The sequence below is a fragment of the Sorex araneus genome, chromosome 3 (assembly GCF_027595985.1).
Source record: "Sorex araneus isolate mSorAra2 chromosome 3, mSorAra2.pri, whole genome shotgun sequence".
Taxonomy (NCBI): Eukaryota; Metazoa; Chordata; class Mammalia; order Eulipotyphla; family Soricidae; genus Sorex; species Sorex araneus.
This window is the reverse complement of record NC_073304.1, coordinates 111907974-111920713: the sequence shown is the minus strand read 5'-3', so window position 1 is coordinate 111920713 and position 12740 is coordinate 111907974. Positions and strand designations below refer to the sequence as shown.

General features: G+C 60.5%; 1 protein-coding gene across 1 annotated transcript in view; it reads right to left on the bottom strand.

The window, feature by feature from the left end:
* Nucleotides 1-1481: 1481 nt before the first annotated feature.
* Nucleotides 1482-12740, bottom strand: part of NUDCD3 (NudC domain containing 3) — a 65107-nt gene continuing 53848 nt past the window's right edge. Inside the window, exons 4-6 of the mRNA XM_055133964.1 lie at nt 10795-10938; nt 3819-4007; nt 1482-2542 (exon numbers count right to left, since the gene is read on the bottom strand). Coding sequence (XP_054989939.1) covers nt 2432-2542; nt 3819-4007; nt 10795-10938 — 444 coding nt within the window. The 3' untranslated portion in view covers nt 1482-2431. The remainder of the gene's footprint in view (nt 2543-3818; nt 4008-10794; nt 10939-12740) is intronic.

The following is a 12740-nucleotide window of genomic DNA, read 5'->3' as shown; positions in this document are numbered from 1 at the left end:
TCGGGCCCACGGGGCCATGCTCTGCCCTTCCGGGCTCCGCACAGCATCAGCACCGCTTGGGGTGGGGGGGAGGCAGCTTCCCCCGTTATACAGGTGCCCGCCAGGGCAGTGGGCTCTGCCCCAGTATGCACTGGGGGGGGCCCAGCCATTCTCCCGCCATCGCACCTCAGGACCGGGGCAGGAAGGCGCCTTTCCACAGCGGGGCACCGGCCTGAGCACAGGCCCAAGACGTGCTGAAGCCCTGCTGACCCCCCCCAGTTCCACCATGTTCCCTGGGCCTGGACAAGGTGACCCAGAGCAGGGTACGTGAGTGGGCTCAGAACCAGCCGGCAGAGGCCAGAGTGGCAGGAGTGATCTGTTTTCCCAACCAAAGGCATGTTGGTTTATGAGAGCTGTGTGCTGGAAGGGAGACCAGCAAGGACACACACACACACACACACACCACACACACACCACAGCAAGGACACACACACACCACACACACACACCCCAGCAAGGACACACACACACCACACACACCACCCCAGCAAGGACACACACACACCACACACACACCCCATCAAGGACGGACGGACACACACACATACACACCCCATCAAGGACACACACACACCACACACACCACCCCAGCAAGGACACACACACACATACCACACACCCCAGCAAGGACACACACATGCACACACGCCCCAGCAAGGATACATACACATCCCAGCAAGGACACACAGGCGCACACACACACCCCACACCCCAGCAAGGACACACACACAGCACACGTCCCAGCAAGGACACGCAGGCGCGCGCGCACACCCCCCCCGACACCCCAGCAAGAACACACACACACACCCCCAAGCAAGGACACACACACACACACACACACCACACACACCCCAGCAAGGACACACACACACCACCCCAGCAAGGACACACACACACACATGGCCCAGCAAGGATACATATACATCCCAGCAAGGACACGCAGGCACACACACCCCCTACACACCCCAGCAAGAACACACACACACACACACACACACACCCCAAGGACACACGTGCACACACACCCCCCAAATATCCCAGCAAGGACACACACACCCCAGCAACGACACGCGCACACACACACACCACACCCCAGCAAGGACACACACACACACGCCCCAGCAAGGATACACACACATCCCAGCAAGGACACACGCGCACACACCCCCCACACACACCCCAGCAAGGATACACACACACATACCCCCACCAAGGACACGCGCGCACACACACACACACACACCCCAAACATTCAAGCAAGGACACACACACCCCAGCAAGGACATGCGCACACATATACACCACACCCCCCGGAAGGACACGCACACACACCACACCCCAGCAAGGACACATACACACCCCAGCAAGGACACGTGCCTCAGACACAAACACACACAAACCACACCCCAGCAAGGACACACACACACGCACACACACACAGCAATGCTTAAATACTTTTTATTGCAAACCAACACTGGGAACAGGGTGACGTCACAGGCGGGCGCGCTGCTCTCCGGGGACCGTGGTGGCTGGAGCTTGGTGGCCGACAGGCTGCCGTGCCTAGGGAGAGCAAACAGGCTCCGGGCAGCACAGCAGCAGCAAGGGGCCGAAGGCAGGCCCAAGAAGGCTGAGCCGCCAGCAGGGGACCAGCAACCTTGTCCCCCTCACCAGTGTCACAGCAGGAGGGCAGAACAGACACTAGAGCGACAAAACCACACACACAATAGACAAATGAACCAGAGCCCCAGAGGCGCCCGTCATGCAGCAGCCCGTGAGGTGACGGAGGTAGGGGGCACGAGCGGCCCGCAGCTGCCACACCCTGCTCCCGGGGCAGCCTCTGATCGCCTATTTCCCGCTGACCCTGCCAGGCAGGCTCCTCCTCCCTGTCCCGAGGACAGAGGGCAGTAGGGCCCCACCAGAGGACAAGGGCTGCTGGGACGCACTCCCGAAGGGCCGCCTCGGTGCCCCCAGGTCTGCCTGGATGATAGTGAAGGCCACCAGAGATGGTGGCCAGAACTTTCTCCCAAGACCCAGACCCCACAGGCAAGACTTGCCTCTGCTCCAAGACAAGATGACAGGCGGCGACAGTGACACAGGGGCATGACACACATGGAACCAGCCCGCCGGCTGGCACGGGGCCGGGATCCCCGCAGTGACCCAGGAGGAACCGCTTCCACCCCAAGCACAAGGAAAGCAAGCAGGGACCGCATGACAGCGAGCAGAATGGAGACCGGCGCGGGGACTGCGACCCCCTTCCCCAGCTTCCTCACTGGGCATCCCCGCAGGCCCCTCCGGAGCAGTCTGGGGCTGAAGGACCGGGGGAGACCCGAGTCCCTGGCGGGCAGGGAGCCGAGGGGGCTCCCCGCGGGCGAGGGCTTCGCTTCCTCCGTCACTAAAACTGCACGGCCCCGGGGGAGATGTTGAACATGGCCGGGTCGAAGCGCTGGCCTCGGAAGGGCGAGCCCTCAGCGTCCCAGCCCTTCTTCAGCAGCTCATGGACTTTCTACAAACAGAAAACAGACAGAGGTTAACGGGCCCGGCCGCCCTGCCTGCACGGGACTGGCTCTGTGGTGTGGTGCCTGCAGGACCTCCAGGGACACCCGCGCCAGGTCCCCACCTGTCCCCACTTGCCGGCACCCGGGGCGGAGGGGCTGAGGGGCGTTGTCCCCACGGTGAGGGGAGCATCTGCCTTGGGTGGTGACTGAGTTCCCTTCCTCACGACGAGACAGTCCCAGCAGCGGGACTGACCCACGACTACCCACATGCAGTCCCCAGGCAGGCCAGCCTCAGGCCAAACCGAGGCCGAGCGATGGCCAACACAAGTGCCCAATGAGCACGAGAAATCCCATGATCTGACCGGACCCCCAGCTCAGGGCACCGGGACGGAGCGGAACAGCCCACCCTGGGTGCCCCCAGCCGACAGCGGCCCTCCCTCACAGGCCCTCGGGTGGCAGCTGCACACTGCAGGACACTCTGTGTCAGGGCCTGCTGCCCTGCCTCCCGGCCAGGCCGCTCACTCTGCCGCTTCTTAGATCCTCCGGGCCGAGACCAGCCCCAGACCAGGCTTCCCCTAGGCCGGACAGTCCCATACAACCCACGGGGTCTGGCCCCCACTCACTGGCGGCACCCCAAGCGCGGTCAGCAGCACGATTCAATGCTGGCACCAACCCGGCCCATGGACAAGGGGACAAGCCACGAGCACCAGGACGTCCCCAGTGAGGGGATGTCCAGGCACACCAGGTAGGCAGGGGAGTTCCTGGGCCAGGGCAGACCTGGGTGTGGGTTGGGTGGGACCCTTGGGGCACAATGACAGGTGTCTGTCCCAGCTGCACTGTCCTCCAAAGGCACACAGAGCCTCTGACCAACACAGCGCCAGGCCCGTGCCTGCTGCTCCTGGGACACGGGTCGGAACTAACCCAAGAACCACCCTCTCTTCCCTGAACAGACACCCGGGGACTGTGGCAAGCAGGAAGGGGGGCACAGCGCACAGAGCCTCCCCCACCAGTCCCTCGCTGCTCCTTCACAGGCACAGGATGTCTCAGTCACAGGCTCTGCCCATGGGCTTCGCTGACCAAACCTGAACAGTGCCCCCAGGGGAGGGGACGCTGCAGCCCCTGGGCTCTCTCAGGTGGCCAGTGGGCAACACCAGCACCCCCTCCCACGGAGGGCAGTCGCTGGCACCCAGCCTCATCACCAGCCCTGCACCAGGCCCACGCCCAGCCCCCCGCAGCCCAGCCCAGCCTCGTCTAGCCCGTCCCAGCCCGCGCCCAGCCTCATACCAGCTCGTGGCTCTGCGGCTTGCCCTGCAGCTTCTGGTGGTAGTCGAAGGTGAGCCTGTCCAGCACGGCGTGCTCCTCATCGTCCACCGTGGCCATGGAGCGCTCCTTGTTGATCTTCTCGATGTCAATGTGCTCCTCGCCCTCCAGGATGGCACTCCACCAGTACTCGCCCACCTTGTTCAGACTCACCTGGGCACAGGGCGGGGCGGTCAGGGGAGACAGGCCCACAGGGAGCCCAGGCTCAGGCTGAAGCTCGCACGAGGGTCCTCGAGAGCGGCTGCAGGTGAGGGGGCCGCGTGTGGCGTTGCCCCGAGTCAGGGGCCGTGCTCACACAGGGAGGCACTTGGGGTACAGAGGTGCTGGAGATGGCCCAGTACTGGGGGCGTGTGAGGAGTTGGGTATCTGGGCCTCATGACAGGCGGAGCCCAGCGGGGACAGTGCTGCCAGCTCCAGGTCAGGCTCGACCAGCCCAGGGGACAGGTAGGTACTACCGAGGTCACGAGGCTGAGAAACACCAGGCAAACTTCCAGGGTGGCAATGACGTCAGCCCTCCATGGGAGCAGCTGCCCCCACCCCCCGCCAGCCGCTGCCTGCCCTGGAGCGTGGGCACAGGAGCAGGGTGGGCCAGCAGTATGAGGGAGAAAGCCGCCCTGGCCCAGTGACCCCAGCAGACTGTCCATGTGCAGAGTCCCTTACGCTAAGTGACTCATGCCCTGTGAGAAGCCCTGAGGCGCCAGAACCAAAACCCTCTCCACATGCGTCCAGACTCCCGGCACCCTCCCTCACAGCGCGCTGAGTCCGAGAGGAGGTGGCTGGAGGCCTCCGTGACATATGAGTCGTGTTCTCCTACTGGCGGTCTGCCAAAGACCCCAAACCACACAGAGGCCGAGCAGCACCAGTCACACTGTTTGAGAGCTGTCCGCTGGTGCCAGAACCAGAGCAGCTGAGACATTTGCTCTGCATGGGGCCAATCTGGGATCGATCCCGGGCACCCCCTGTGGCCCCCAAGCACAGCAGGATTGATTCCAGGGTGCAGAGCCAGGAGTAAGCCCTGAGCATCAATCACTGGGTGTGGCCCCGAAACAAAAACAAAACTAACAAAAAAACCTGCCCACTGCATGGAATAAAATACCATCTCCATGAGCTGTTTCTGTCTGAGCCCTGTCCACGGTGCAAAGGGCCAGGGAGCAGCTCCAGAGGAGGGAGGGAAGCTGGCCCGAGCAGGCCAGGCACGTGCTCTGCCCTGCTGAGCTTTCTCCCCACCACGGCCCACCTCTCTTCCCCCTCCTCCAGCCCCAGGTGTGCTGCAGAACTCCCGGTCTTCAGGACCCTCTGCCATCTGTCCCCAGTGGCCCTGCAATCACACGCAGAATCACAAGGATTTACGTGACATTTGCTGCTTGGCAGCAGAAACAGGCGTGGCCACCTCCCTCCTTCCACAACAAAAAGTGAGGCACACACTGCCAGGGGGAAAGCAGATGAAATTCACCCACCACTCATCTATCACCTTAAAGTGAATGCTTCAGCTTATCTCACACTCAGAATGTCCTGCGCCCACCTTGGACCCCAGAAGGAGATACGCGCCCACCAGAAGTCACCCTCACCCTGCCCCAGTCCTGGCCACCTGCAACCATTCCCCTCGACTGGGCTCTCCCAGCAGTCTTGTCCCTATGTGCCCAGCTTCGTTCTGCCATCCTGCCACGGCAAGAACTATTTAAGGCGGGACCGTAAGAAGTGCACCTGAACGGCTTCCCGCTTCAACACCCTGTGACTTTAAAACTCAAACAAAGCCCAGGGGGCCAGGGGACCGCTCAAGGGCAGGAGAGCCAGGAGCAGGCGGCCCCAGGCACCACGGACAGCTCCGCCAGCCCAACACCAAACCAACAGTCATCTAGCAGAGGGTACAGGGTGGCCCCAGGCCCTGCATTTATGAGGAGCCCCCTATGCCCCCCTCCCTGCAGAAGGCAGGTTGGCAGGAGGAGGCAGAGTGGGCACACAGCAGATGCGCTTGTTCCCGTGTACCTTCCATGAACCTAACAAACCTGCAGCATGTGGCCAGCCACCAAATCAGCCCCCAGCTGTCATCCTCTCTGGGCAGCTGTCCACACTGCCGTCTCCTGACCTGTGCCCACCACGCCCAACGCTCCGGACTCACACCTGCTCCACACCTGCTCCACATGCCTGGGGAAGGCAGGGGGCGCTGTCACCTGAGGCCATACGAGGTCCCGTGGTTGAACCCTAGCACTGGGCTGCGTGCTCCCATAGCAAGTGGCCATTTACCTTGCAACCACTGTCAGACTGTTCCAGACTCGCGCTGTCACGGGCAGAGCTGGCTCTGCCAATTCCTCTGGTCAGCCGCACTGCATGACGGGGTGAGTCTCTGTGCCCAACACCTGTGCTTCTTCATGAATGACTAAGGTCACGAAACAGCTTCTTGCGATTATTTCGTTTTCAGTTTGACAACCTTCAGAATGGTTTTAAACTACCAGTTGCTGGAATCAAATAACCACTCCACTAAAGCATCCACCTCTGCTCTGGCATCTGCCCTCCACCCCACTGCCAGCACACATGTAATACAGGCATGCATGCTCACCACCCATGTCAGCACAGGTCAGCATGCTCACCCTTATCAGCACACGTGACAGTGTCTGTATGCTCACTCCACGGGTCACGCTCCCGTGTCAGCAGACACGAATCACACCTTTTCTTGATCAGTCTGGACCAGTCTTGACCCTTTCCACCTAAACTGACAACGAGGGGCTGGGGAGACAGTACACGGGCAGGGCACTGGCCTCGCAGACAGCAGACCTGGGTTTGACCCCCAGGATCCCAAATGATCCCTGAGCACAGAGCCAGGAGTAAGCCCAGAATGAGAGGTGTGGGCCCCCAGCCCTCTCTCCGTATTGAAGAGACAGTGATCGCCCATCCTCAAAGACAGTGAGCTGCCAGATGGAGCAAACAGTTCAACTCGTGCCAACAAGGAATCTAGCCCACTGTCCCCATGGCATTAGTGGATGTGTCCCCTCTCTTCTGGAACATTCTACCAGCATGGTGTTTTGTTCTGACAGACTGCCTCCACTGTGGATTTGTGGGTGATGCTTCTGAACTGAACTTGGGACAGGGGGCCGGGGCCAGTGCACAGGTGACACTCGGTGAGGGCTGCACAAAGGCTTCTCCCCTGTGGACACGTCTCCCCCCTGGGATGGGGGCCTGGCAGCCTCCACAGGTGCCACCACTGGCCAGAAGGTGCCATCTCCCGCTGGGGCCCACCTGCCCGCTGCTGTGCCGAGCATCTAGACTCAGCTGGTTGGGGCAGCCCCCATGCCTTGGTGACCGCACCCTGCGTTTCCTGGTCTTCTCTCTCAGCCTGGCAGTTGCTCCGGGGCCCACACTGAGAAGCTGCTTCTCCCAGTGTCCTCGCACACACTCCGAACTCCAGTGAGAACCCCCGAGCGCCCGCGCTGGTGACTCACTGGCATTTCCGTGCCTCCCCTCCTTAGTCACAGAGCCTGTTTCTATTCGGGGAGCCCGTGTGCTGGGCGCGGACAGCGGCTCCTGCAGCTGCCTGCAAGCTACCGTGGGCTGAGGAGAGGGTACAGCCCACTAGGTCAGCTCCGACACGCGGGACTTGCCCGAGCAATACCAGCCATTTCTCAGGACAGGGTGTTGTCGGCCGAGAACCGTGGTGTGGGGCGGGAGGCAGAGTGGGCCCACGCTCCTGCCCCTGGTGGCCCCAAGGCCCTGCGTGCTCAAGCCTCCTCCCGCCGCGTGGCAGCCGCTGGCTCTGTGGCTACAGTCCAGCTCGTGTGCTGGACACGCCGGTCCCACAGCTCGTCCTGTCAGGGAAGCCCCGCTCCACCCAGCCTCAGAGACGCTGGCAGGAAGGCTGAGGGCTCACGCCTCCCCCACCGATGCCAGGACTCCAGGTGGCTGGAACTTAAGCAAAGAGCCTAAGCTACTAGAATCAAGTTCTGCAAAACACAGGTCCAGACACCAGGCCAAGGAAGCGGCTCAGCTTGTCCCATGCACACGATACCCGGCCCGGGGCCGAGCGCTGCACAGAGCGTCCGAGACGGACAATGATACAGATTCCCAGCACCACACCGGTTCCTAAGGACCCTGTGTGAAACCCGTCACTGCTGGCTCGAGGGGCTGCGACAAGCCAAGGGGGGGGGGGGGCTTCTGGGACTGGAGACTCAGCGATGCACCAGGCTGCACCAGGCTCGTCTCGTGACTCCGCAGCTACGACAGGAGTCTGCCGAGTCGAGAGCCTCGTTTCCCACCCAGTGTGGGAGGAGGGAGGCAAGGCCCAGCTGCCACCTCTGCCTGCCGAGAGCCTGCCTGGGCTCAGCAGACAGGGGCCACAGTTCAGGCGGCAGAGGGTGGTAGAAATATGTGGTGTGTGCACATGCAAAGTATGGACACCATGTGTAACATGTATGCTGACACATGGACTGAGTATGCACGATATTACATGTGTGCTAACAAGTGGAGTGAGCCTATACATAGTATTATATGTATGCTGCACATGGAGTGAGCGTACAGTTACACATGTGCTGACATGTGGAGTAAGCATGTACTTTTACACTTGTGAGGAGTCAGACTGTTACACGTGTGCTGATACATGGAATCAGTGCACAAACCCTGTTACACATGTGCTGACGTGTGGGGAGAGTGTGCAGCTGTTCACCAGGATGGCTGTAAGTCAGGACCCAGCCCAGGTATTCGCTGACAGTGCCCTGCATTGTCCTTCTGAGGCTTTAGACACTGGGCCACTTGGGCCCATGCAAAGGTCCTGGGGCAGCTGCATAAGCTTTACCCACAGACATTCCCTCTCTGCTGGAGGCTGAATCCAGGGTGCGGCAGGCTCTGTGGATGCTCAGGTGCTGCATCCCCAGGCTGTACCCCATCTTCTGCAGGTTTGTCACACGTGTCACTGGGCTTGGGGCTCAGGGAACCTCCCACAATCATCTCTTCATCTCAAGACATGATCACATGCTCTAAGGCTCTTTCCTGGAAGCCCCATCTGCAGGTTCTGGAGATTAGCCAGGCCCCTGGGGACCATTCTAGTCCCCTATGGCCTTTGAGAGACAGAACCTTGCCTTGTTCCCTTTAACCGTCTGAGTGTGTGACTAGGGCCACCACTCTGGGGGATCTGGCAGCAGCTGCCCCACACGCCCAGTCTAAGAAAAGTGAAGGATGACCAGAGTCTGGGGCCAGTGACCAAGCACTAAGGCACAGCGCTGGCCTGCCAGGAAGTACCTGCACAGCCCGGGGGACAGGGTCCTGGCCACGGAAGCTCTGCGCAGTGACTCAGCATCTCTAGTGCGTAGCAGAGCGAGGCTGGTCCAATCCCCCAAATGAGTTCAAACCAGACCAACAGGTGCTGCCAAAACGTGACTGCATGTGGGGGGGAAGGGGAAGGGGTGGGCACTGGGCACCCAAACCCTCAAGGGTGCTCCCTGGAGTCTCCTACCCTCCAAGGTTGTTTCTTGAGTTTCCTGACCCCTCGAGGGTACTTCCTGTTTCACCTGACCCCTCGGAGGATGCTCCCTGGAGTCTCCTGACCCTCCAAGGGTGCCCCCCTGGCTGGGGGGTCTCCTGTGCCCTGGTCTTAGTTTCTGGTATCTTGGTGGCTGGACCATGCTAACAGCAAGCTCCAGGAAGGATGCGGTATGCACATGTGGTAAGCACTATGTGGTAAGCACAGAGACAGGCGATCAGGCTACATCAGGGGCCGCAGGAGGTGGTGAACATGGCTAGCATACTGGGAGGGTCCTGCACCACCCTTAGGGGTGACACGGAGGACACGGTGCCATTTTCAGGGTGGCAGCTACATGCACACACAGGGCCCTGGGAACATGAGACTCCCTCCTGGCTGCTGGAGGTGCCCAGACCTGGCAGATGCTGTACAGAGGCAGCCGGGCACAGCATGGGCCAGCAGTCCTGTCCAGACCCCAGCAAGGGCAGGCCCCGCATCCCTCTACCGCTACCTCCTGCTCCTCCCAGACAGGTGAAGGACAAACAGGTGTGTCTCGGTCTGGGAGGGCCTAACGCTGCACCATGACCTGGCAGGGCAGGAGAATCTCACAGGCACTGGCCCTAGCAGCCCAAATTCTTGGGCCACTGCCGCTGTCATGCACATGAACCACACAGGCGACAAAGGACCTGCTGGAGCCGCTGGGAAGACCCCGAGGCCCAGGAGGTGCACAGCTGACGGGGGCAGGCCGGGGACATGCTACACTTCCAGGAGCATACAGGAGTGGGGCTGACGGGCCAGTGGAGAACCACCTAAGCATGTCTGCTTGACTCTGAGTTTATTAACTCGCATCTTTCAGATTAGCATTCCTAGAATTCAACCAGTATATTGTTATTTTTTATAATACAGACACCACAATTCACAAAGCTGAGTGGTCCAAGCACACAGTGCTCCCACCCCCTAATCCCGCCACCAGTGACCCCAGGGACCTCCCCACCCACAACCCTCAGTCTTCCTTTTGGCAGGCACATTTCCACCCTTCCTTTGTCGAGGCCCCGGGCTGACAGAAGCACTCGCTCTGTAGCTTCAGACTCTCACAGACCCCTGCCTGCCACCCCAGCGCAGATCCTGCTGCAATGGGACTTCCTGCACCCCTTCCCAGCCCGTCCTGTCACAGGTCTCTGAGAACATCCACTGATGGACACTCTGTGGCCACGTGTCTGCTCATGCCTGCTGTGGCCTCCACTCTGAACACGTCCTGCTTGAGCACAGCGGCCCTCTCGGGTGACCCTCCCACCAGCACCTTTGTGTCACCATGTGGTGTCTGGGATGAACACAGGGATGCTGGGGCTTCCCCAAGTTTCGCTGAGGTGGTGGAACCCGGGCCACAGCAGCAGGGACCTGGGAGCCATGGTCACCCTCCAGGCAGAGGTCACACAGGGGGAGCAGCCTGGCCGGCCGCCAGCACGGAGGGCCCACCACAGAGCCGACACTCACCGACACGCACTTCCCGGGCTCGAGGCTCCAGAGTGAGCTCTCGGTGTTGATCTTGTGGGTGAGCTTCCCCTCCATGAGGACACGCTCCCCGCTCTCCTCCTGCACGGCCACGCGGATGGAGCTGCTGCTGAGGCCCACGGACACCTGCGGGAGAGCAGAGTCATTCTGTGGCAGGCGGTACCCAAAGTGCTCCTGGACGACGGGGTACTGTCCTGGGTGAAGAAGCCCACGGCAACCAGCTGCAGCAGCCTTGGGACCACGTGCAAACGGCTGTGTCCACTGCCGGAACCTCTCCTCCCAGGGAGACCCAGTCCCTGACTCCCCCTGCTGTCTGCCGGGCTCCACCCAGGGGCCAGGCCAGGGCCCTGATTTTAACGCCACCCCCATTCTAGAGAGAACCGACTCGGAGCCTCCTCCCACAGGCCGGCCTCCAGGACTCTTCTCCTCAGTGCACTGACAGCAGCTCACAGGGGTCTGTCCTTCCTGCCATGTGCCCTGGCCACACACATGTCCCGGGACAGACGTCAGCTCCACCAGGGGTAGGGAAAGGAGACAGAACGCTGCTGGCTGTGACCCGCTCTACCGTAAACGCTGACGCCTGTGCTCACCGTGCTGGCCGACACACGAAGCCCCACTGGGTGTGAGGGTGCTGGAGAGTCTGCAGGTGACCCTCCTCTGGCCCAGGGACAGACACAGGGGTTCACACCTGCAGTGGTGCTTGCAGTGGGGTCTGATTTGGAAACCAATTTTAAACCTCATGTTCTGAAGTCTCTACTGCTGGCCTGAGCTGGGCAGAGGAGTCCAGGGCTGCCCAAGGGATGGTGACCAGACACCTGCACAGAAGCGCTGCCACTTTCCGTGCGACTAGCTGGGACACTTGGGTTTGGCACAGGGTGGGTCCTCAGGGCAAGGGTCCTGGTAAGTCTCGTCAAGGACTCACAGTGGACTCAGCTGCCTCTGCAAAGTGACAGGCACAGCCTAGTGTCCCTCCAGTGCCAAATGCTAATGGGGCCCAGCACACAGGGGCCTTTGCTGGCTCAGTGCATGGAGATGTGCCTGCAGCAGCGATTTGTAGCGTCTCAGCACCTCTGAACAGAGAAGCCCTCTGAGCCACCTTACGTGACACGCCAATCCCAAACCCCGGGAGCACCCCACGGCCAGCTCCCGCAAAGACAGGGAACTTGAGCAACGCAGTGAATGCCACAAGGCAGTGGGGCGGAGGGGGCACAGGCAGTGGGTGCCAGGTGAGGCCTCTGCACTACATTAATTCTCTGGCCCTGAGAATGTGTGTATCGTTGGTTTGTATTTGGGGAATGTGGGGGTCAAACCTGACAGTGCTCAGGGCTTACTCCTGGCTCTGCCCTCAGGAATTACTTCTGGCAGACCACATGGGATGTAGGGACTGAACCTGGGTCAGCTGTGTGCAAGGCAAACACCTTACCCACTGGACTATTGCTCCATTCCCAAGAAATGTATGCCCCTAGGAATCCCGGCAACCGCTCTTTTCCAGAACCCAATAAAAAGCCCAGGTACTCGGGATTAGTAACGGCAAACTCCAGGCCTCACGGGATAGGAGGTGGGCCAGTCCTTCTCCTATCCCTGATCCTATGGGACCCTGGAGGTCACACCCACAAACTGTCTCCAGTGACTAAGCTCATTAATGGCCATGATCCAGAGACACACAAAAGAATCTTGGAACTGAGTAGCTTGCAGCAGAGATTTCTCCAGACCCTAATTATCTAAAATTTTAGATTTCTAGGGGCATGTGGCCACTGTTGCGGCTACACGACATCCCATGTTTATTCACAGCGGGCAATACAAACAAATTATCTAGCATCTGCCTTTTCGGCAGGTTTTAGTAGTGGTGGGAAATTCAAAATAATGGTGGAAAGGTGTGATGGTGGTGAGACTGGTGTTGAAATATTGAATGTAATCCATTATTGTGA